At 42.8% G+C, this 25,118-nt stretch overlaps 3 protein-coding genes across 3 annotated transcripts; 2 read left to right on the top strand and 1 right to left on the bottom strand.

Moving 5' to 3' along the window:
- Positions 1-746: 746 nt before the first annotated feature.
- Positions 747-13,343, top strand: MONOS_1961 (uncharacterized protein; the record flags this gene model as incomplete). The annotated part of the gene is made up of 2 exons (XM_067871848.1): positions 747-12,031; positions 12,164-13,343. The coding sequence occupies exons 1-2, from the start codon at positions 810-812 to the stop codon at positions 13,341-13,343; spliced, it is 12,402 nt and encodes a 4,133-aa protein (XP_067735667.1). The 5' UTR covers positions 747-809.
- A 586-nt stretch (positions 13,344-13,929) lies between these two features.
- On the bottom strand, positions 13,930-17,047 carry MONOS_1960 (pyruvate phosphate dikinase 1 (PPDK1)). Its single transcript, XM_067871847.1, has 3 exons — positions 16,977-17,047; positions 15,544-16,850; positions 13,930-15,295 (listed from the first exon to the last, which is right to left on the bottom strand). The coding sequence occupies exons 1-3, from the start codon at positions 17,013-17,015 to the stop codon at positions 14,005-14,007; spliced, it is 2,637 nt and encodes an 878-aa protein (XP_067735666.1). The 5' UTR covers positions 17,016-17,047; the 3' UTR covers positions 13,930-14,004.
- A 204-nt stretch (positions 17,048-17,251) lies between these two features.
- On the top strand, positions 17,252-23,496 carry MONOS_1959 (uncharacterized protein; the record flags this gene model as incomplete). Its single annotated transcript, XM_067871845.1, has 1 exon — positions 17,252-23,496. One exon carries the CDS (start codon positions 17,252-17,254, stop codon positions 23,081-23,083), a length of 5,832 nt encoding a protein of 1,943 aa, XP_067735665.1. The 3' UTR covers positions 23,084-23,496.
- Positions 23,497-25,118: the final 1,622 nt, after the last annotated feature.

Here is a 25,118-nt window from a genome sequence, read left to right as displayed (position 1 = left end):
GAGAGAGAGAGTGCAAAGAATGAAAAGAAAAACCTGAAGGGAAGAAAACAAAGAAATCAAAGAAAATATTTCTATGAATTAGGATCTTCAACAACACAATGTTGTGTCTAAGGTGAAAGCATTTGAAGCACAACAAAAGACGTGAATGAAGCCAATTTGAGAAATAAAATGGTCAAATAAAATCCTTTTTCTTTGGGCCATTTTTGCAAATTCTGTGAAATATTTGCTCGATTAATTTTCCAATGAAAAAGCTGAAGATATCTGTTTATAAATTCAATAAGGACTTCAAAATTTTCGCAAAGATTGATAAGTTAACAACAGGAAAGAAACACAAAAGGAAAACGAAAAACATTAACCATTCAAAGGTCGTGATAAGGAATAAGAACTTCTGCAACATCTAAAATGCTTAACACTTGATTTTGAAGGGACAAACAACAAAACGATCAACATTCGAGAAAGGAATTAATATCTCTCGAAAGTTCTTGAACCTCAAATTTTACTCAAGAATAAGTTAAATCAAAGATATTGCACACAACTGAAAGCAGAATCCGTTGGATCAACGCAATCAATAAGAATTTGTTGATGAAATAACGTTATAACTGATTCACTTTTCAACAGAATGAATTATCATAATTCACTTACAGAATCGAAAACAAAAAGAATTTGTTATGACTTCATCGATTTTTTCCTGTGCAATTTATTGACAAATAATTTTTCCTTTTTGGAAAAAAAGTTATTTTAACCATAATAGAAAATTGTGATTGATCATTGTTGCAGGAAAGAGAAAAACAGGCAGCAATTTCTTTCCAATGCGCGTGGGATTGGCAAAATGCAATGGTATCTGCATATTGATATTTTTGGTGATTGTCCATTCGTCTGTCCAGAAAAGTGTGGTCGCACAAGAAGGAGCAGAAAAAGGAATTTCTATTGATTTCAGAGAAAAAGGCAGAAATCCATTTGAAAGAGGACTCAATGAAATGGAAAACGAAAATAAAAATTTGGTAAATGAAGTTCAACGTTCTGGAAGGCATTTCAAAGACTTGATTTTGAACGGAACGAAAGAACAGCATGTTAAAGAGAAGATTGAAAAAGAAACAGAAAAGGAAACTCGAGAAAGAAGAGAAGAATATATTGATAATAAAGATTTATTGATATCTAATGACAAACAACAAGATGTGAAAAGCATTATAAGATGTCTGATTGGAGCATGGAATTCTTCAGTTGCGATACGCAAACTGCAAGTTGTTGGATCAGAGAAAGGAAAGGGAATTGATGTGGGAAGAAACTCGTTTTTGCATTTCGAGTGTGTGGAGATGATGATGGAATGCGCAGATGAATCACCAATTCTGTGCATCGGAGGAAGAATCCTTCTGGAAAATACAAGCCTGAAAATAGTTGGGGAAGAGAAAATGATGCCTCCAATGCTTCATCCTGAATCATGGAGCAGAAGTGAGAACGAGCTTGGAGAGGCAAAGATTATTGCGTGCAGCTTTGGATCATTCAGCTTGTGGGGATCATCACCGTTTATTGTATCGCCAGCACTTGGGAATGCTGAAGTGATCGGCTCGAGATTTGCGAACATCACAGTTTGGAGCCAGTGGAGGTTCGTGGATGGAGGACAATACAATTGCAAAACAAGGCTTGAATGCGTGGAATTTATGCGAGTGGAGGATGTGCTGGATGGGGCTATTGTTCCTCCACTGAGCATGCCATCATCATCTGTTGTCTCGCGAAACTGCACCTATCAAGGCAACATCAGACATCCGAACAAATACGATATTTTCAATGGGAGCGAAGGAAGAAGAGAACTTGATGCATCGGCTTCATTTGAGGACGACACATTCGAAGGCTGCAGAACTGATACCGGATCAGGAGGGGCTTTAAGTGTTAAATCTTCTTTCATGTTGCTGAGTGTGACGAGATGCAATTTCACAGGATGTTATGCATATACAGGAGGAGGTGCCATCGATGCAACAACTTCAAAAGGAGCAATGCTCATTGAAATATTTTTCCTGAATAATACATCAGAGACTCAAGGAGGAAGCTTGAATATGGCTGGGAATAACGGATGCACAATAACTCAAAAATGTCTGTTCAAAAACAATAGGGTGAACGAACAAGGAAGAGGAAGTGCTTTCTGCTTAAGCGTTTATCCCATTGATTCTCCAACAAGCTGTCTTGGATCTGACGATGGAAATGGAGGGCAAGCTCAGGTTATTGATTGCCAATTTGTGAAATGCTTAAATAAAGGAAATTACGGGGCTGTTATGAGTTGGTCATACTCCAGCATTTTTGCAATGAGAAGCTGCCAATTTATCAAATGTTCGGCTGTTAAAGAAGGAGGTGCAATTCGCCACCATTTTGTTAAATGCCCAGGAGATCAAACGAATTTGAAAGCATTTTTCTTTTTGTTTTTCCACGAATGTTCTTGCACAAATGGTGAGAATCCATTGGGGCATGATGTTTATCTTACTCAAACAAGTTCAAATGTGAATATCACATCAACACCTTTCAAAGAGAGTTATACAACAAACACTAACGAAAAACGGCTCTTTCATACGGGCACAGGTAAATATGAAAAAGATTGGCTTCCAACAACGAAAAAGTTGTTCACCTCTTGCTTTGTTTCAACAAGTGGGAATGACGGGGATGAGCTGTGTGGGTTATCTGACGAATCGGGATGCAGAACAATTTCCCATTCACTGGGGAAGTGCATGACTCAATTTGAGTCGAGGATATTTTTGGGGAAAGGAACACATATATCAGAGGCGGGAGAAATAAGTGCTGGAATTCGAGAGCTGAGTGTGTGTGGGGAGGGTGTAGAAGAGACTGTTGTGAGCACAAGCAGCATGATGAATGGAGACAGTATGTTTAGTGTGACAAGCGGAAGAGTTTTTGTGAGCTTGTTCACAATCGAGCACTCACACGCAAAGCACGAGATGAAACTGTTTGTTGTGAGGGGAAGTGGAAGTGTGGAATTGAAGAGGATGCGGATGCGGCCATCAAACGGACATTCATCTCTGAATGCATTTGGTGCATCACTGATCATGTCTGGAGCAGGAGAGGGGAAAGTGGGAATGGAGCAGGTTGAGATTGGAAACTTTGTGCTGGAAGATGCGCCAATTGTTGGTGTTGAAGGGAAATGGAAAGTGACAATATCATTCACCACTTTCAGGAATATTGTGAGGTTGAGGGGAGATGGGAGTGTGATATCGAAGAATGTGGCAGAAGGTGAAGTGCTGCAGATGAACAATGTGACGATGCAGGGATGCCGATGTGAGAGCGGGGATGGAGGAGGAATAGTAGTGAGGATGGAATCAGGAGCATGTGTTCGTGTGGGGAATGAGAGCGAAGTTTTGTTTGGTGGGTGTGAGGCGAGAGAAGGGCAGAGCAGTGGAGGAGGGTGTGGAGGAGGGATGATGATTGAAGTGAAGGAAGGAGGATATGATTTTGTGATTGAAAGAGCATCGTTCGCAGGGTGTGTGGCAACAAAAGCAGGGAGCAAGCTGTTCGTGAGAGGGCCTCGATTGGCAGAGGTGGCGAAGAGAGAGCGGCTGAAGTTTGCAATTGATGAAAGCAATCTGAGTGAGGTGTGCGGTTTTGAGAATGGGGATGAAGCGAATGTGATTCCACTTGTGGTGTATCTGCGGAGCAAGCCAAGCGAATATCATGTTGGAGGACTGAACAAGAGAGACTGGGAGATGTGTGGATTTGGAGATGTGCAGTGTGCAAGTGTGGATTATGCGATCAGGAAGCATGGGACTGGGGCAGGGATAACAGTTGTGGCGAACAGCGGGGCTGTTGTGAAAGGTGAGGTTGAACTTATGAATGGAGTTGTTGTGGTGAAAGGACAGGCATCTCCACCTCGAGTGGTGATAGAGAGCAGAGAGAGTGGGAGAGCAGAGGGAGTGATCACAACAGCTGGAGCAACAACATCGATTGTGAATCTGGTGATATCGCTTCCAGCAAGTGTGGGTGAAGGAAGAAGCGTGATTGCGTGCCGGAGTGGGAGTGTGGAGGTGAGACAGTGCAATTTCGAGGGAGGGGAAGGGGAGAGGATCGAATATGTGGTTATGCAATGTATCGGAGGCAAGTTGAGTGTGCGACAGGTGGCTGTGAGTGGGCTGAGCTTTGGGGGGAGCTGCATGGTCTGTGTGAGCAATAATGGAGAAGGATTGATTTCCCAGACAAACATTAGTGGAGGAACAGTGGAATGTGAAAATGGATTGGTATATTATGCATCCAGTGGGAAGCTTGTTGTTGAGCAGACGAAATTTGAGGGGATCAGATGCTCGTTGAGTGGGATTGTGGTTGGACGAGGAGGGAGCAATCTGGAGATAGAGAAGTGCACTTTCAGCAGGATTGAGAGCACAGCAGGGAATGGGAGTGGAGTGCGGTGCGTGATTGGAGATGGGGAGAGTGTGGTGATTGGGAACAGCAGCTTTTCTGGTTGTTGTGTGAAGAAAGGATGTGGAGGGGGAGTGTGTATGGAGATAGAAGCAGGAGGATATTTTCGAATGGGGAGGAGCGAGGAAGAAACATTGGTTGAAAAGTGCAGGAGCAGTTTGAGAGAAGGAGTTGGAGGTTGTGGAGGAGGGATGTTTTTGAAAATGGAGGGAGGCAGTGAATCAAAAGGATGGGATTATGAGGTGTGTGGAGTGGCGTTTGGGACAGGTGTGGGAAAGAATGAAGCAGTGAGAGGAGGAGACAATGTTTTTGTGGAAGCTGAAGATCTGAGTGAAGCAGTGAGTGGAAGAAAGTTTGTGGGAGTGATTGCAACAGATAAAGGGAGGGTGAGAGAAGCGATGGGGTTTGAAGGTGGTGATGAGAGTTTTCTGATTCCGCTGATGTTTTTCATGATTGAAGTGGAAGGCATCGCAGAGTATGTTGGAGGAGTGAATGAGCGAGACTTTTCAGGGTGTGGGTTTGAAGGATATGGATGTGCGACTATTGGGAAGCTTGTTGGATTGAGGTTTGCGAACAGTGAGAAGAAGATAATTGTGAATGAAGGGTTCAGCTGGAGCGAGAAGGTGGAGATGAGCGGACAGAAGTGGGAGCTGAAGGGTGTGGAGAGAGGAACAAATGTGAATGTGGTGTGGGGAGAGGCGGGAGTTGGGAATGGGATGATTCACACAACAACAGGAACACAGATGGCAAACTGCACATTTGGGGTGTTGGTGAAGAGTGAAGCAGTGGGTAGTTTGATTGAGTGTATTGGAGGTGATTTGGAGATGATGTGGTGTGTGATGAGGCTGTCTGGCGAAGAGGGATTTGATGGTGTGAGTGGTGGGCTGTTGAAAGTTGAGGGAGGCGGAGTGATATTGGATGAGTTTGTGGTTGAGGGAAGCGGGGAAATAGGGTTTATGGGAGTGCCAATTGATATTGGAGGAGGTGGGAAGATGAAGGTGAACAACAGTGTTTTTGGCTGTGCTTGGCACAGAGGAGGAGATGGAGGGTGCATTGGAGTAGAGAGTGGACCTGGTCAATTGCGAGATGTCCATGTGGAGAATTGCACGATCAAAGGAAAGTGCAGAGGTGGGAATGGGCTTCGAGGAGGAGGGATGATTGTGAATCAGGGTGAGGGAGCAGAAGTAGTGATAGAGGGGACAAAGTTTGAAGGATGTGAAGTGCCTGAGGGAGAAGGAGAAGGAGAAGGAGGAGAAGGAAGGGGATTGGGAGGAGGGGTATTTTTATTGTGTTCAGATGGTGTGAGTGGGTTTGAATTGAAAGGGCTGGAGTTTGAGGTGTGCAAAGCGTGGAAGGGGAAGAATGTGTTTGTGGAAGGGAAGGATTTGAGTGTTATTGTGAGTGGAGGCTCAATGAATTTTGAGAGAGGTGGGATGGAGATGGGGGATCTGATGGGATATGAGCGTTGCTCAACCGGTGATACTTTTGGAATTCCACTTGTTGCATATCTTGATAAGTTTGGAGGCACGGCATATGTTGGGGGAGAATCAGACTGGGGATATGATCATTCAGGTTGTGGGATGGCATATGCACCGTGTCGAACAATTAAGCAGGCGCTGAAAGTGCGTTTTGGAGGAGTGGTTGGAAGTGGAGAAGTGGTGGCGATGGAATCATTTGAGCTGAAAGATCATGTAGTGCTTGAGTTGCAGGGAGTGAAGTTGAAGGGTGTTATTGAGGGTGGAGAGACAAGTGTTCATGTGCGTAATGATGGAACAGGGGAGGGAGAAGGGCTGTTGGAAACGAGAGTGAATGTATTTGTGAAAAACATATCGTTTGCTGTTCCCAACGAGTTTTCGGCAGCCAGATGGGAGTGTCTGTTTGCGTGCAAGGGAGAGGAGCTGAAGCTGGAGAACTGCCAGGTGGAGCAAGTTAATGGGCAGTTGAAAATGAAGTATTCATTGATAAAAGCGAGTGGAGGAAAGGTGGTTGTGAATGGGTTGAAGATGAAGAATATGAACACAGGGGAATTTGAGTTGTTTGAGCTGTGTGGAGGTGAAGGAGTGTTTGAAGGATTGGAGATAGAGAATGTTGTTTGTGGAGCAGAAAGTGGGCTGATTGGTGTGAGGGAGGGATCTGCACTGAGGGTGGAAAACAGTACAGTGAAGGGAACAACAATGGATGATGGAAGTGTTGTTGCGTTTGAAGAAAGGGCGAGTGTTTTTGCGAAGAACATCAGCGTGGAGGGAAAGACACGGAAGAGCGGGAATGGAGGTGTGTTTGCAGGGAGAGTGGGAGAAGGGCAGAAAGTGGAGGTGAAGGAGAGCACATTTGTACAGGATGTGTGCATGGGGAATCCGTCTTGTGGAGGATGTGCATTTGTGAGTGTTGCAGGGAAAGGGGAGTTTGTGTTTGATTCGAACAGAGTGGAGAGGTGTGCAGTGGTGGGAACAGCAGGATATGGAGGAGGAGTGTTTGCGGAGCTGGAGGACAGGGAGGCGAAGTACTCGCTTCGAGAGGATGTGTTTGAGGGGAATGCTGCAGCAAAGGGACTGGATGTGTTTGTTGTGTGTGGGGAGCCAGAGGTGATGCTGCGGGAGGATCTGTGGATGGGGACAGTGGATGAGGAGAGCACGCCAGAGGTGAATGTGTGGGTGGTTGACTCTGTGACAGGCACAGTGATCGACTTGTCAGTGAAAAAGTATCTGTTCCCTGTGGAAGGGGCGATTGTGTATGTGGAGGCAGGGAGGAGCACAGCAGCAGACTCGTGTGGAAGCGAGATCTCGCCCTGTGACAGGTTCATCGATGGGTTTATGAACATGGGAGAGGAGAAGACGACGATCCAGATGAACAACGGAAACTGGATGGATTATGTGATTGATCGGAAGGGGAAATCGCTGGCAGTGCGGGGGAAAAGTGCTGGATGCAGCTTGGAGGTCAGAGAACATGGGTGCTTCAGGCAGAGCATTGGAGACTCGCAGACAACACTGACGCTCAGCCGCCTGAATTTCAGACTGCCGGAGGTGGCATCGGAGGAAGTGGATGGGCTGATCAGTGTGAGTGTTGGTATGGTGATTGTGATGAACTGTGCGTTTGGAGCAGGTTCAGGAACAGATGCTGGGGAAGAGGAAGCAGGAGCAGATGTGAGGTGGGAGACATGGATGAGAATAGTGAGGGAAACCGGAGGAGAGGTCCGGATGAATCAAGTGGCAGTGGAAGGTGTGAGTTTTGGAGTGGATGGAGGCTTTGTGAAGATGGAGGGAGGAATGCTCATCATGAACAACACGAACATATCGAATGTGGGAGGAACTGGGAAGGGGCTGATTGAAGGGAGCGGAGAAGCTGAGTTTGGGATGCACAAGGGATGTGTGGAGGAAGTGGATGCGACGGACGGGGGAGTGGTGTGGATGGAGAATGTGAGAAGCGTGGAGATTACGGAAGGTAGCACATTCAATGGATGTCAATCTGCTCATGGGGATGGAGGAGGAGTGCACTGCGAAGTGAGTGAAGGAAGCAGCTTGTGCATCACGGATGGAGCGTTGGAGAGTTGTTGTGTGAATGGTGAAAGTGGAAGAGGTGGAGGAATATATTTGAATGTTGCAAGCACAAGAATGGGAGATATGAATTTTGATGGGCTTGAGTTTGCAGAGAACGCAGGAGCATGTGGAAGAGATGTGTTTGTGGAGTGTGAGGATCTGAACAAGACAGTGACTCGATCTCGATTCCGGTTTGCAGTGAAGAACGGAGAAGGGGAGGTGATTGTTGATATGAAAGGAGTGGATCGGGTGCGATTTGTTGAAGAGGCGGTGGAACTTGTGGTGTTTCTTGTTGAGCATAAGTGGGGAGAAGTGCATGTGAGGGAAGGCGGATGTGACATGATAGGATGTGGGAGTGAGAAAATGCCATGTGAAACATTTTGGAGAGGGGTGAAGAACGCAGATCGTGAAACAGTTGAGGGAGCTAAGATCTTGGTGAAAGGGAAGATGAGGGTTGCAGATTGGTTTGATGTGTCAGGGATAAGAACGGTGTGCAATGGGGCAGGAACAGGAGCAGTCACAAGGTGTGTGATGGAGATTGGGGAGGAGATCAGTGGAGGAGATGGGAAGTGTGTGTTTGAGAACAGTGAGAGAGCAGGGTTTGAAGGAGTTGAGTTTGTGCTTCCGGAGATGCTTGCAAGTGGGCAGGAAGTGGTGCTGCTTTCGGAGACAGAAGATGGGGCATTGAGCATGACGGATTGCATATTCCAGTTTGAGAGTGGAAGTGTGATGAGATATGGAGTGATGAAGACTTCAGGCGGAAAGGTGGAGCTCGTTGGATGCTCGATAGAAAAGGCAACATTCAGTGAGAGTGCTTTTGAGTTCAGATCGAATGTGATGATTGAAGGTTGTGCAATGAAGAAGGTGAAAGCACCAGAAGAGAAAGAGGGTGGAGGGATGAAAATGATTGTGAAGGGTGAGCAGACTCTTATGCTGAAGAACACAACAGCAGAAGAATGCGAGTGCTCAGTTGCATTTGGGAGAGGAGGATTTTTGTTTGTGGATTGCTCAGGGTCGCTGATTGTTCACCCGTTTAAGCTGAAGGAGGTTTCGTTCAAATTAAACAGTGCAAAAGTGGGAGAGCACATGTTTGTTTTGGCAAGAGATCTGAACAAAACTGTGACAACAACTTCGTTTGGGTTTGACTATCAGGGGATGAAAGAGAACGGGAACGGATTTGTTGGGAGCGATGAAAGCAGGAACGAGACAGATCTCCTGCGATATGTTGTGGGATTCAAGAGCCGGAAGATACATGTGAGCTCAGAAGGACAGGATGTGATGCGGTGTGGAAATGTGGACGATCCGTGTGAGACGCTGTGGAAGGGGATGGAGCAAGTGGAGAGGACAGAGGAGATGAAAGAGATTGTGGTGGAAGGGGAGGCGAGAGTGGAGGATGACTGGACAATGAAGAACATGGTTGTGAGTGGTGTGGGAGGAGAAGGAGAGGAGGAGGATGTGAAGGATGAGCTTGTATTCAGTGGAAAAGGAGGGGAGAGTGTGTTGAGTGAAGATCCATTCATCGCATACGCTGGGACGCTGTGTGTTCGGAGGATGAAGATGGTGGTTGGGGGTTCAGGTGGAGTGGAGAAGAAAGGGGTTTTGAGTGGATCAGGAACACTGCTGGAAATGGAAAGATGTGTGGTTGGAGGAGCAGGATCTGGCGGGGAGTTGTGTGGATCTGTTGTTGTTGTGAAAGCAGGGGTATTGGTGGTGGTGGATGTGAGATTTGAGCGAATGAAGGTGAAGGGCTGTGTGATGATGGTGTTTGAAGGAGTGAGCTGCAACCTGAGGGAGGTGCGGATGAGCTCGCAGGAGTATCACGAGGGATGTGCAATCAGTGTTGTGAGCAGCAGTATAAATGATATCGGTAGATTGGAAAATGCAGGAGGGATGAGTGGAACGAGTGTGACAGTGAATGGATCGACATTTGTGATGGCGGAGCGGGAGGATGATGGACCGTGTGTTGTGGAGAGTGTGTGTGGAGGGAGTGTGAAGGTGGTGGTGAATGAGAGCACATTCGAGTCATGCAAGGCAGGAGAGAGCAAGAAAGGTGGAGTGGTGGAGTTCCGGCTGAATGAGGGAGGAGAGTTCCGCATGAAGGGAGGGAAGATTGTGCAAAGCAGCTGCTCGATAACGCAAGGGCGGGGAGGCGGAGTGTATTTGGGGACAGAGCTTGGAGGAGATCTGAACTTTGTGTTTGAGAAGGTGTCGTTGAGTGGGAACAATGCGTTTGTGGGGCGGGACATCTTTGTTGAGTGTGCGAACATCAGCCGGCAGATCAACGAGAGCCAGTTTAAGATGGATCTGCGGCAGGAGGTGTATATCCAAGGGAATGCAATCTATGGGGTGGACAAGCGGAGCGAGACGCCAGTGAACCTGATGGATCTGATCACAGTGTATCAGGCAGCGACGATTGTGGTGTCGAGTGTGCTTGGAAAAGGCGGCAGGAACTGGCGGAAGTGCGGGACAGTGGAGCAGCCGTGTCTGACATTGGGATATGGACTGGATCATGTGGTGGCAGAGTTCAACTCGATGCTGGCAGTGGATGGGGAGAGCGAGGTGGAGATGGAGATAGATATTTTGAGCATGGTGGTGAGGTCGAAGAGCTGGGAGATGGCGAGTGTGAAGATTGGGTCGGGCATATCCTACACCAGGGAATATATGATTGGTGTGGGAGGGAGCACTGCTGTGGAGCTGGTGGAGTTCAAGATGCCGCGAGTCTTCCCCACATCACACGCAAGTCTATTCTGGATGGAGGAAGGAAATGTGATGTTTGATCGTGTGAGATTTAGTTCATTGGAAGGAGATGGACACAAGGCATCAGTTCCTATTCTCATGAAGTGTGCAAGTGGGAAGCTGGAGATGAGGGGGTGTGAAATGGAGGATGTGTGTGGTGAGTGCTTGCTGAGGTGTGGAGGAGCTGTGACTGTGAGACAGCTGAGGATAGGGAATGTTGAGTGCCAAGGAGGAGGGATAGTGGTGAGAGAAGGGAGTATGGTGATTGACGAGTTGAAGGCAGATAGGATGAGGACGGAGAAGGGGTCAGTGGTGGAGGCGGAGGAAGCAGCAGGCGGAGATGGAGCGAGCAGTGTGCAAGTGAGTCGAGCTGTGTTTGTGAACATCTCGAGTGCTGGAGAGAATGCAGCAGCAGTGACTAGTCAATGCGAGAGAGCAAAGTTGGAGCTGTCTAACTGTTCATTTGAGATGTGCCAGAGCTTAGGAGCAAAGGGAGGAGTGATAGGAGTATGGAAGAGCAGGGATGTTGTGCTGGATGGGTGCAGAATTGATGGGAGCGAGACAGAAAGCACTTTGAAGGTGAATGCAGATGCAGCTGAAGAGATATGCAGGTGGAATGGGTCTGTTGCAGACATATCTGAGAGTGAAGGGAAAGTGAGAGACACAACGATATGGAATGCACATGATGGAGCACTATCTGTTTCTGGTGGGGAAGTGACAATCGAGAAAGGAGAATTTTTGAACAACAATCCATCGATAACAAAATATCCTTCTGTGAGAAGGAACATTGTTTGCTCTGGTTCAGGCACACTGGATGTGAAAAGTTTGAAAGGGGGAGATGGATTGGAAAGAAATACATCACTTTGGATTCTGAATGATGGATGTGTGATGAGGGGGATTGGATCAGAGCGAGAATCGGTGTTGTTCATCCCCATTCTTCGATCAGTTGAAACAGAGGAGAATGAAGGAACATTGAATATTGTGTTCAGAGGCACTCTTCTTCTGCCATGCAACCTGTCATTCATGATTGTGAAACAGGTTGGAGAAGAGAAAGAGATTGTGAAGTATTCATTTCTGGAGGAAGGGTATGTATCAGAGACTGAAGTGAAAGGGATTGCGGAGAAAGAGCTGGTCAGAAGTTGTGGAGAAGATACAGAAGTGAGCGTGTGCATTCTTTTTGGGGATGCAAAAAATCCATCATCAACAGATTCTTTCATTCTGAAGAACAAAAGTGAACCAAAAACAAATGGAGATGAAAGGATTTCTGAAGGAGGAAAGGAAGGAAAATCTTCATGGTTGTTGATAGTGATTGTGCTTTCTGCGATATTATTGGTTGTTCTTATCTCACTTGTGATGTTTGTTGTTCGATGGAGAAAGGTGAAGAATGAAGCAGAAGATCTGAGAGAGATTGTGAACGATAACATCAGAAAGGATCCGAAGGCATTTGAGATGGTGACGATGGAGATGTCGCCAGAGGAGCAGTGGAGGAGAGCAGAAAGAGAGGCAGAGAAGAAGAATGAAGAGAGAATGAAGAAGAGAATATATGAGAAAAGCCTGGGACACTCGGAGTCGTCAGAGCATTTGTTGAGTGAGAGCGGGTCAACTGAATACATCCTTGGAAAGGATTCGGACAAAATCCCAGAATGGGCGCTGGAGAAGGTTGAAGAAAAAGAGGAGGAAGAGATAAGGAAGAGAACGCCATCACCATCCATCTCATCCACCTCAACAACAGACACTTCAGACACAGAATCCACATTTGTTCGATCGGAGAGTCTGTGCCCAACCACTTCATCAATGTCGAATCTGGTGGATGCAATGGCATGTTCATCACCACACGAAAAGCTGATTGTGGACTTGAGGGATTCGTTGTTCATGCTACTGCATGGAAAGAATAAGACAAAGGAAATGGCTATTGGCACTTTTCAGGAGAGGGAGCAAACAGCTGCTCAGATCCTGTTCTGGGTGGCCAATCTCGCACTCCACTCATTTGATGAAATGGAAAATCCACTTCAATCGCTTTCAAATTTGAGTCCCCATATTGTGTTATTCTCAGAGCACATGGTCATCTGCATTGTGATACACTCTGATTTCCTTTCATCTGATGATTCAGACTCGTCTTCCATCTCTTCATCGACTGTTGTGACATCAACAAGCGATGACGATGATGATGATAGTGACTCTTTGCCTTCTTCGGCTTTTGAGGATGAGGATGATTATTACAAAAAAGAGTGTCTGAGGTGGAAGGCGCCTGAGCTGCTGATGAACAAGAAGATGGGTGCGACGAAGGAATCAGTTGTGTTTTCAATTGGGATGATGCTGTGGGAGTGCTTGACACTTCAGATCCCGTTTGGAGATTATGAGGGAGAGGTGGCGGGGCAGAAGATTGTGAATGGAGAAAGGCAGGGTTGTAAAGCCATCGAAGGAAGTTCACTCTGTGTGTTGATTGGAAGGTGCGAAAAACAGTCAGTAGAGGAGAGACCATCACTGAACGAGCTAAAGCGGGAGTTTATCCAACGCTTTCCAGCTGGAGCTGTGATGCTCACCATTTCTGATGCAATAGGGCTTAATACTGGCTATGATGGGGATCGCAGAATCAATGAAAGTGGCAGGTCGGGAAGCGAATCGTGTTCAACAACAAGCATCCATTTTATCACTGATTCTCTTTGAGTCAGTTGCTTGTTAATATACACAAAAAAGGATCAAAAGGAACCAAATACTGGTGAGTTTTGAAAAATGATAAAGAGTGAATATTTTATTCATTTTTTGTTTTCTTTGTGTTGTAATTGGATATGTGCAACTTTCAAAAAACAGAAAGAACACTCCTTTGCAAAGGAGGTGCCACTCAAACAAGTTATCAAGGAACTTTTTTCTTCTCAAATTTTTTGTTTATTCATCAACAATGAAAAGACAAATCTATATTTTAAATGAAATTACATAACTCATTATTAAGAATTTTTTGTTTGCAAAAGATTATTTGATTTAAAAGGAAAAGGAAAAAGAAAAAATAAGAAAAGAAAAGAAAAGAAAAGAAATAATTCTTTCGCTCACTAAATTTTTTCTTTAAAGATTGCAGGAACATCTCAAAACTATCATCGTCCTCAAAAAATTCACCGAATATTTTTTTGTTTGATTTATTAAACCAAATTTTCAATAATTACAATAAAATTTTAATACAAATTTTAACTTTAATTAAAATTTTCAATAAAATTGTTTCTTTTTAAAAATACATTTTTTAAAAAATCATTTTTGAAAATTAATTTTAACTACATTATTAAATATGCTTAAAAAGAATGGTAGTTGAATAAATGTTATAAAATAAAAATTTTATTTACTTAGCAGCACACTTTTCCTTGATGGCGGCTTGAGCAGCAGCAATACGAGCAACAGGAACACGGAATGGAGAGCATGAAACATAGTTCAAGCCAACACGGTGGCAGAATTCAACAGATGAAGGCTCACCTCCATGTTCACCGCAGATACCGCATTTCAGGTTGGGCTTTGTTGTTCTTCCTTTTGAAACAGACATCTTGATCAATTCACCAACACCATTTTGATCAAGAACCTGGAATGGATCTTTTTCGTAGATTCCTTTCTCCAAGTACAATGGGATGAATTTTCCTGCATCATCACGAGAATATCCAAGAGTCGTCTGAGTAAGATCGTTTGTTCCGAATGAGAAGAAGTCAGCATATTGAGCGATGTCATCAGCACAGATGCATGCACGTGGCAATTCCATCATCACACCAACAGTGTATGGAACACGTTCAATGGTGAGTTTGTGTTCTTCAAGAACCTTGTTTGCAACACCAACAGACAATTCACGCAGCATTTTCATTTCTTCCATATGTGCAAGAACTGGAATCATGATTTCAACACCTTTGAAGTTGAAGTCAGCTCTTGATTCAACAACTTCGCAAGCAGCTTCCATGATGGCACGAACCTGCATGCGGCTGATTTCTGGGTAGACAACGCCGAGACGGCATCCACGGAACCCAAGCATTGGATTAGTTTCGTGCATGTTTGTACACAAAACTTTAATTTTCTCAACTGAGACACCCATTTCTTTTGACATCTCTTCCATTTCTGCTGGTGTTTGCGGCAAGAATTCATGCAGCGGTGGGTCAAGAAGACGAATGTTCACTGGAAGTCCTTCGTTGACTGTGAACAAATCTTTGAAGTCTCCCTTCTGGAGAGGAAGAAGCTTGGCCAAAGCGACCTCACGTCCTTGAACATTTTCTGACAAGATCATTTCACGAACAGCACGGATTCTTGTTCCCTGGAAGAACATGTGTTCAGTTCTTGCCAGACCAATACCTTCAGCACCAAATTCACGAGCTTTCTTTGCATCTCTTTCAGTCTCAGCATTTGTTCTAACACCAAGTCTCTTGAATTCGTTAGCCCAGTTGAGGATTGTTTCGAAGTTTCCTGAAACTTCAGCATCCTTAACTTGGACTTTTCCAGCATAAACTTGACCGGTTGATCCATCAAGTGTGAAGTAATCTGAAGGTCCGAATTTCTTGGATCCAACTGAAATTGTCTTTGTAGCTGCATCAATATGGAGGTCGCCGCATCCGCAGACGCAGCATTTTCCCATACCACGAGCAACAACAGCAGCATGGCTATAAATGAAAAATGAAAAAAAAAACGATATAAAATAAAATATTGAGGTTTTTGAAAATAACAAAAAACTGAAAAAAAAATAAAAGGATGTCTCAGTCCCTGTTGAGCTTGAAAAAACATTCCACATGATTTATTTCAGTAAGGAACGTTTTAGGTTTGCATCTTGTAACACCCATGTTTTCAAAAATATTCTTTTCTTTCTTTTTCTCAATAATACTATATTCTTATATTATCACAAATATCAAACCTTGTCATTCCACCACGAGCAGTGACAATACCCTTGGCCAAGTTCATTCCTTCAATATCATCTGGGCATGTTTCCTCACGGCACAACAGGACGTCTTTCTCGCCTGCTGAAACGCGTTCTTTCACTTCTTCAGCTGTGAATGCCAATTTTCCAATGGCAGCACCAGGTGAAGCTGGAAGACCCTTTGCCAACACTTCGAATTTCTTCTTATCCTCAGCATCAAGCTGTGGGAAAAGAAGTTGTGTGACGCTGTTTGGTTCAATGCGCATGATGGCATCTTCCTTTGTGATCAATCCTTCCTTCACCATTTCGACTGCAATGCGGACAGCTGCAGCAGCAGTACGTTTTCCAGATCTGCATTGAAGCATGAACAATTTTCCTTCCTCGACTGTGAATTCCAAATCTTGCATATCCTTGAAGTGTTCCTCGAGTTTGTGGAACACATCCATGAGTTGCTTGTATGTATCTGGAAGTTCTTTCTCCATGACGCTGATTGAATGAGGAGTACGAATACCAGCAACGACATCTTCTCCCTGAGCGTTAAGAAGATATTCACCATATGCAACATTTTCACCAGTTGATGGGTTGCGAGTGAATCCAACACCAGTTCCGGAAGTCTCTCCTGTGTTTCCGAAGACCATCATCTGAACATTCACAGCTGTTCCAATAAGTCCACGGATATCGTTCAATTTACGATATGCAATTGCACGTGGGTTCATCCATGATGAGAACACAGCATCAATGGCCATACGCAATTGTTTCTTTGGATCAGTTGGGAATTCACCTCTTTCCTTTTGAATGAGAGCGCGGTATGCAACAATGACTTCATCGAGTTCTTCAGTGGTAAGTTCTGTGTCGAGCTTTTTCCCGTGCTTGTTTTTGATTGTGTTCAGTTCTTTTTCGAATTTGTCGTGTTCTATTTCCATGACAACATTTCCGAACATTTGCATGAAACGACGATAAGAATCAGCAGCAAAACGAGGATTGTTTGTTTTCTTTGCGAGTCCGGCGCGAGTGTCATCGTTAAGTCCAAGATTGAGGACTGTGTCCATCATACCGGGCATGGAAACAGCTGCACCTGAACGAACAGACACAAGAAGAGGGTTCTCAGGATCACCGAATTTCTTTCCTGATGATTTCTCCAACTTGATCAAGTGCTCGTCAATCTGCTTAACAACATCTTCTGGAAGATCCTTTCCATATTTGCATGTTTCAGTTGTAATTGTGAAACCATATGGCACAGGCAATCCAATCTTGCTCATTACTGCAAGACCATATCCTTTTCCTCCAAGAATCTCTTTGGAAGGCTAAATAGTTAGAATTTCGATAAATCAAAATTTTTGACAGAACGAAGTTGCATTTAAAATGAAAGCAATGTTTATCATAAAAAAGATAACAATCATTAATTATAAAGAATAATCCATAAGACAAACATTAGGATGCTCATCAAACATAAAGACATAGCGTGTCATCTTTTCTAGATCTTTTTCAGACGAATCCGGGTAACCAAGGGAAATCTATGATCAAAACTAACCTATTATTTAGATCTGATTAACTTAAATAAAGTTATTGTATTGAATATAGCATAATTTATATTCAATAAAGAATTTGGTTAGCAAACTGCATTTAAAAAATAATTGGAATTATTTTTGAAGATTGTATTATTTTCGTCAAGGAACTTTCAAATTTGTTTGTTTTTTAAAATCGTATGACAAGTTGGCAGGATGAATCAACTTCGCATCACTCCGTTACAGTATCACAAGGGCAAATGAATCCTATAAAACCATTAGGATCTTCACGCGAATTATTATCAAATTTAGAAAAGAAAACATTATTGAATTTAACTTCAAAGATGCTGCCTTTTCCAAAATTATCTTTCCAAAAAAAACCAAAAAAATTCATTGCATTACAAATAATTGAGGACGATGATGGAGAAGTTACATATTACAATTATCGACACGACAAGGGGAATGACCACACGATTGATGTTGCACCAAAATATCCGATTGAGGATATTTTTATTCCACGAAAGAAGAATGAATATATTTTTAAGATACCAAGTTTGGTGTCGTCTTTTAGGATTCCGTCTAAATATATATCTCAAGCACTTGACGTGTGGGATGGACTGATCGCTGTTTCCCATGCGCTAAATTATTCTATCTTTCCTTTCAGCGTAATAGAAGAAGCACTTATGGACTACACATGTAATATAAGTTTTTGCGAAGCAGTTTCATCAATTTTACGTGTATTAATTGAAGAGATGGACGAGCTAAAACTACATCCTGGACATCAGAAATGTGTATCACCAACATTTTGGGCATTTCCATTGGGAATATTTTTGCTTCAATATGACGAAGTTTTTGAAACGTCTAATGATTTCCCCATAAAGCGAGTGGCAATGATTTTGCAGGGCATCAAGCAGAGCGTTGTGTATCAATCAACACATTCCATTGATGTTGCCTACGATTCGCCAGAGGACAAGCAACATGACAAAACGCCCATAGTTGTTGAATCAAGCGGAGATGAAGAATCTCAAGAAAAGGAAGCAGAAAGGGGAGAATTTGTAGTAAGTGTGATGACTTCATCTCAAGATCAAGTGAAGTTGGAAGATCAATGCAAAGTTGAAGGGGAAGGAGAACAAGAGGTTTCGAGAATAAGAGGAGGAAAAGGAGGAAAGAGAAGGGGCAAATCAAACTTTACAAACAAAAAGAAGAAGTATAAGCCAAATGAAACAAGAAGAAAGAGAAAGAAATGGTCTGATAACTATGAAGATCCAGATGATGAAGATGAAGACGACTTTGGAGAAGAAGAAGAGGAGGAGGAGGAGGAGGGAGAAGATGGTGAACAAGATGATGATGAAGAGGAGGAGGAAGAGGAAGAAATAGATCAAAATGAAGAAGTAAAACAACATAAAAATGATGATTTGAGAAAATCAACAAACGAAAAATACAAAATAGCAAAAGAAACAACAAAAGCACTTCCAAGTCAAAAGAAAAAGCGACTGTCACTGGAAGATGAAGAAGGAGATGAAAATGAAGAAAGCAAAGAAGAAAAAGAGGAAGAAGAAAAAGAAGAGCAAATTGAAGTTGATGAAGCTGGCTCAGAGGAAGCAGAAGCAGAAGCAGAAGCAGAAGCAGAAGCAGAAGCAGAAGAGGAAGAAGAAGAAGCAGATGACGACAAAGAATACGAGCTTTCAGGGGAAGATGCAGAAGACGACGAAGACGATGTGGAGGAAGAGGATGAAGATGATCCCATTGAGATGGACGAAAGCAGCGATGATTACTCGTCTTATGGCAGAAAGCGGTCGAGCAGACAGCAAAGTCTGTCGTACAAGCAGAAAATAGCAGCCAAAAAGAAGAAGTACGAAGAGCTGTATCCGCAGCGCAAAAGTCACCGCCTGCAGGTGCTGGAGCAAAAAAAGAGAGAAGAGGAGAAGAAGAAAGAGGAAGAGAACAAGAAGAAAAGAGCAGAGGAGAACTTGGCGAGGCTGCTGACACACGCAACGATAGAAACGCGGTCGAAGTTCAGAGAACTGGCTGAGGTGGCTGAAAAGATGGATTTGAAGGAGTTGGCAGCAGAGCGGTACAAAACAAGGGGAAGAGAACGAGGCAAGCGGAGGATGTTGGATTATTCATCAGAGGAAAGTGGAAATGAAGAAGAAGATGATGATGAAAAAGGAAGGGAATCAGCATCAGATGAGGTGGAGAATGTGTCAGATGGCTCATCTGCCCGGTCAGATGAGCTGGATTCTCTATCAGACATAACCTCATACGGCACACGGAGGAATCAGACCAGGCAAAGAGACAATAGAAATCACAGAACGAATCAAAGAGAAAGAGGATACAATGAATATGAAAGATATCACACAAGACGCAATGACAATGGTGGCAGCAGTAGCAGCAATAGCAGAAGCGACAGAAGGGCTCCTATTCATTCGAAGGAGAAGATTATGAAGATGATGCTGGATGTGGCGTCGGCAGCGAACGAGACGGGGTATTCAACACGTTCACAGGAGAAGAGGGAGATGGACGCACTTTCTGAGGTGCTGTCGCTTTATTCGTCTGCTTCTGGTTCTTCTTCTCGTTTGGACTCAGCGCTGTCTTCGCAAAGAAAGAGAAATGGCAGCCAGAGATCGAATGTGGCTGAGAGGACTAAAAGAGGGAGTCAGAGAGAAGAAGAGAATAGGAACACGAACATGAGGAAGAAAAGACGTGCATTAAGAACTTCTGAGTCAGAAGATGAAGAAGAAGAGGAAGAGGAAGAGGATGAAGAGGAGGAGGGTGATGAAGGGAAAGGCGAAGGAACTAAACGTAAAACAAGGAGAGATGAAGAAGAGAGCGCTGAGAGTGTGAATGAAGAAGATGAGGAGGAGGGAGAAGATGACGACGAAGAAGGCGAAGATGAAGACGACGAAAACAACACTTCAGAAAGCGACGGATACCATCGCTCTCATTCATCTCGCCGGTTCTCCAAGTATTCTCGAAGCAAGCAGAATCAACAGCATCAGCAGTCTTCATCGCATCCTCTTGTCCCTCTGGAGCCGCTCAACATGAACGAAGACATCTGCTTCATCTGCAAGAAGGAGGGCAAGCTCATCTGCTGCGATGGAACATGTCTGCATTCCTATCACATCGTCTGCCTGGGCATCTCCTCTGTGCCAAATGCAGAGAAGTGGTTCTGTCCGGAGTGTGCTGCCACGCAGGAGCTGATGAAGGAGAGGAAGATGCGCGGCGAGCTTGACTCGTCAACAGGGAAGTGGAGAGAAACTGCGACTCTGGTGTTTGCAGATAATGAGAAATCTTCTGCTTCTCCTTCTGCTTCTTTCTCTTCCTCTTCTTCTTCTTCACCTTTCTCTCCTTCTCCTTCTGCTTCTTCTTCTTCTTCTTCACCTGAGGCTTCGCCTTTCCTCTCACCCACACCGCCTAATTCTCCACTTGCTCTTCTTTCTTCTGATCAGACGAAAATATGGAAGCCATTTGTGAATTCTCCATTGTCCTCAACTGGCAATCCATCTTCAACAGCTCCCAATCAAACTACTCTGTTTCCTTCTTCTTCTTCTTCTTCTTCTTCTTCTTCTTCTTCTTCTTCTTCTTCTTCTTCTTCTTCTTCTTCAAATTCTTCTGCTTCTTCAAATTCTTCTGCTTCTTCAAATTCTTCTGCTTCTTCATCACATCACTCCCTCAACTCCCAACCGAATCTCAAATCTGCCCAGTCACCTTCCCAGCTGTTTGTGAAGCAGCTGTCTCCTTCTCTTCCTTCATCGCCTTCTCTTCCTCTTCCTCTTTCGCCTTCTCCTTCTCCTTCTCCGTATCCTCTTCTCTCTTCCACTCCAACCCCTTTCTTCTCTTCTATGAATTCTCTTTCGTCCACTTCTCCTGCTAGCAATAGTCCATCTTCTTTGACTGTGAAAGCACTGCCTTCATCTCAGAACACATCTCAGGCTGTTGGCTCTTCATCATCAATACAACTAAAACCTAATCAGACAGCTTCTTCCACTTCTCCTTCTTCTCATTCAATTTCTCCTTCTTCTTCTTCCCCCTCCTCTTCCTCCTCTATTATTTCTCCTTCTTCTTCCATCATCAGTCTCCCTTATCCACCTTCCCCCGACACACCCGCCATTGTCCCTCTCTTTCCGCACGCTGGCTACTTCCGCCTCAGCTGCACCGACCGCCTTTCTCTGCTCCAGTTTCTTCTTCGCCTGGCGCTTTCGTCTGGCCGCGTGTGCAGCGAGTTCGCGGAGATATTCGAAGTGGCAGAGCAGAAAAAAAGGATATCTGAAGAGAAGTTTGGAGAGCTGAAAGGGAAAGTGAGCGATGCGGAGGCGGCAAAGCGGGCTGCGGAGAGGCAGGTGAAAGAGATCGAGACGGAGATGAAGAAAGACGGGTGCCCTGTGGACAAAGAGGAGAAGCAGCAGGTGCTGATGCATGGGGAGAAAATGTCGATATTGGCGCAGGCACAGGCTAATGCCAAGGCGAATGAGAAGACGAATGAGAAGCCAAAGGCGAAGGGGAAGACGAAAGGGAATGGGAATGAGAACAAAGAAAATGAGGTGGATATTTCAGAGGATGAAGAAGAAATGAACGGAGATAATAAGAACAGCAATGAATCTGAGAAAGAGGTTAAACCAGAATTGCTGTTTGCGAAGTTGTCTCCTGCGGTTCCTTCATCATCTCCATCTCAATCTTCTTCTTCTTCTGCTTCTTCTTCACCTTCTTCTTCTGTAGCTACTCCTTCTGCTTCTCCACCTGCTTCTAATTCCTCTCTTCTTCCAACACCTGTTCCGCTTTTCTACTCCTCCTCTTTCTCTCCTCTATCATCTTCTTCATCTTCTACCAATGTTTCTTTTCCTTCATTTCCTTCCACATCATCATCTTCTTCTTCCTCTTCTTCTTCTTCTTCTTCTTTGTCTTCATCTTCTTCAACCACAACCATCACATCCACACATCCCACACAGCAGCCATTCACCAACAAATCTTCATCACCAGACACTTCATCTTCTTCTTCATCTTCCTCCTCCTCTTCCTCTTCTCCTTCACTTTCTCCTTCTTTCTCTCCTTCGTTTTCTCCTTCTCTTTCACCTTCATTGTATTCCATTTCCCCCTCCCAGACAAAGCGCAAGCTTCGAGCTACTTCTTCTCTGCCGAGCCACACAAGCCACAAGAAATACAATGCTTATATTTCTGCTCTTGTACTCCTGCGGCAAGTGACTGAAGATGTAGAAGATGCTCAGAATGCCCTGCAGAAGTTTGTCGAGAAAGAAGAGATGAACCAGAAGAAGAACACGACAAACAACACACTTCTGAGGTCGATCGTTGGGGCGCTTGTGCTGGGAAAAGATAGAGTGCTGAGAACTTACTATTCGTTTGCGGGCGAAAAGGGACGCATTTATGTTTATGACCCTGGGCTCGCTTTTACCCCGCCTGCAGTCAACAGAAGGAGGAAAATCGTTGTTGAGCAAGATGATAAGAGCGAGTCTGGCAAGGAAGCATCTGAGATGTATTCGCACTTGGCTGCTTTTCCTGCTAATTTGACTCCTCTTACGTTTTCAGCGATGCAAACTATGCACAAACAACTTCAGCCATTCACTCCATTCACTGCACATAAATCAGAGCCAACACATTTAAATCAGCAAAATGCAAGTTCTCTTCAAATGCAGTCTAATTCGTTGGTCTCATCATCATCATCATCATCTTCTTCTTCTTCTTCTTCTTCTTCTTCTTCTTCTTCTTCAACCTCTTCCTCTGCTTCTTCCCATTCATTGGAGCAGAATGATTCAAATGAGACAGTACCGCTTGCTCGGCCGACTTGGGCTTATTTTGATTGCTCGCGGCAAAACATCACAGAGCTTCTTCAGTCGCTGGATGTTCGGGGAATTAGGGAGTTTTCACTTCATGCTACGATTAGTCATTATATGGAACAGTTTATCAAAGAATATGAAGTTGAAGAGAAACGAAAAGCTTTGCATGATCTTAGAAAGATTACAAGAAGAAATGGAGGAATAATAGAGCCAATTATTGATATAGATCACATTCGTATTTGAATTTTTAGAAATTTTGTTTTTGATAATCAGATTACTGCAATTAACTCAAAAAATATTTTTTTTTTGTTTTGGAGATATGCGTCATGAATAGTTATAAATTAGAAAATTTGCGTTCAAAATATAAATTGTATATGCAATGTTTTTATTTTGTTGTAAATTATTAAATATGTTTTAATTAAAGAATAAGACCTTTGCTCAATTTAATCTGAGATAAATTCAATAAATGAAATGAGATTTGAGCATTAATAGAAAATATGTCCACATTCATATTTGATTCATATTTTGTTGAAAATGCTTATGTTTCACGTTAATGAGAAACAAAGATATGAAAATTTGCTTTAATTGTGAACAAAATTTATTGATTTGTGGTTTTCTTTTTTTTATGGAAACAAAGCTCGACTTTTTTTTCAAAAGAAGAAGTGTTTGAATTTTTTGTTTAATTATTAAACCATTGAAAATGAAAGAAAACAAAAAAGACGTGAAGGATCATATTTGGAAACTTAAGAGATTTCTCTTTCTCTGCTATAAAAAATAATCTTTCACATAAACTCATTCTCTCAGACAATTTTCTTCTTTGATAATTCAAAATTTTCACAAAGACAAGCTGGATCTCTTTGATGTGACAAAAGAACTTTTATGCAATGACAGTGTGGGTTATTCTTTTTGAAAAGTCGCAAATGATTTATTTCTGGGTTTTATGAAAAAAACCCATTATTTGATCATTTGCGACTTTTCAAAAAGAATAACCCACATGAATGACAAGATTTTGTTAATAAGTCAAAAATCGTAATTTTTTCATTATTCCACAATTTTAAATAACAATAAAATAATATCTGTGAATTAACACAAATGAATTCAAGATATTTCAAAAATATCAAACTTTCAATTTTGAAGTTCAAGATCCCAATAATTATTTTATTATTGACTTAAAATATCAGTTGAGGAATTTTTTGTCACAATTTGTCATTGGCCGCACTAACAGTCACTGTCAAAAGAGAAAATGACAGATATTTCAGAAACAATCAACAAATCTTATTTAAAGTGCTTTATAAAGTCCTTGAAAGTGTTCATTATTGTTTGTTTCATTTTATAAAATAGTTAGGTGCAAAACCCGCACATATGCAAAAGCCTGCACACTTGACATTTTCCTTCGAAATACTCATCCACATTCATATTTGTGAAAGAATTTTGCATTTAAATGTCACCAGAAACTTCTTTTTGTCCAATATTTTGCATTTCGATTGAAAAATCAAAAACAAAAAATTTTGATCTATTTTAATCTTTTAAACAAAAAATTTTATTTTTGATTTTTCAATCGAAATGCAAAATATTGGACAAAAAGAAGTTTCTGGTGACATTTAAATGCAAAATTCTTTTACAAATATGAATGTGGATGAGTATTTCGAAGGAAAATGTCAAGTGTGCAGGCTTTTGCATATGTGCGGGTTTTGTACCTAACAATAATATCAAACGGCTGATCCTTTTCAAAGCCAAACTTTCGTTCGAGTTTTGATCAAAATTTTTATCTCAATGGGGTTTTGAAGAAAATGAACTTAAACTGTTAATACATATTGTTCATTGTGTTGTTATCGAAAAACAAAATTTGATAAAAATCCCATAGAGATAAAAATTTTGATTAAAACTCGAACGAAAGTGTGATTTCAAAAAGGATCAGTCAGATTTTCATCAGTCAATTTTTTCGAGAAAAAAATTTTTTTTCACAAAAGCTTGTTTATCGAATGAATGATTGTGTTGTTATTATTCCACACTTCATTGTCATTCTTTCATAAAAGTTGGTTGTTGTGCAAACAATAACAAATAATAAAACATTTAGTTTTAAAAGACTTATCGGCATAATGAAACTTGAAGGACATCAATGAAACCTTATAAATCAAAAATTATAATTATTCTGTTCTTTTTAGTTATTTTGAATTTAAAAATAGTTTCTGTGTGAGAAATAAATGGATAAATTGACAATGAATTTTTTTTAAAGAGAAAAAAATAACCAAAACGGAAAAACGAAAAAATACACCCA

The sequence above is a fragment of the Monocercomonoides exilis genome, assembly GCF_001643675.1.
Source record: "Monocercomonoides exilis strain PA203 chromosome Unknown scaffold2-2631571, whole genome shotgun sequence".
Lineage (NCBI taxonomy): Eukaryota > Preaxostyla > Oxymonadida > Polymastigidae > Monocercomonoides > Monocercomonoides exilis.
This window is presented reverse-complemented; position numbering and strand designations above follow the sequence as displayed.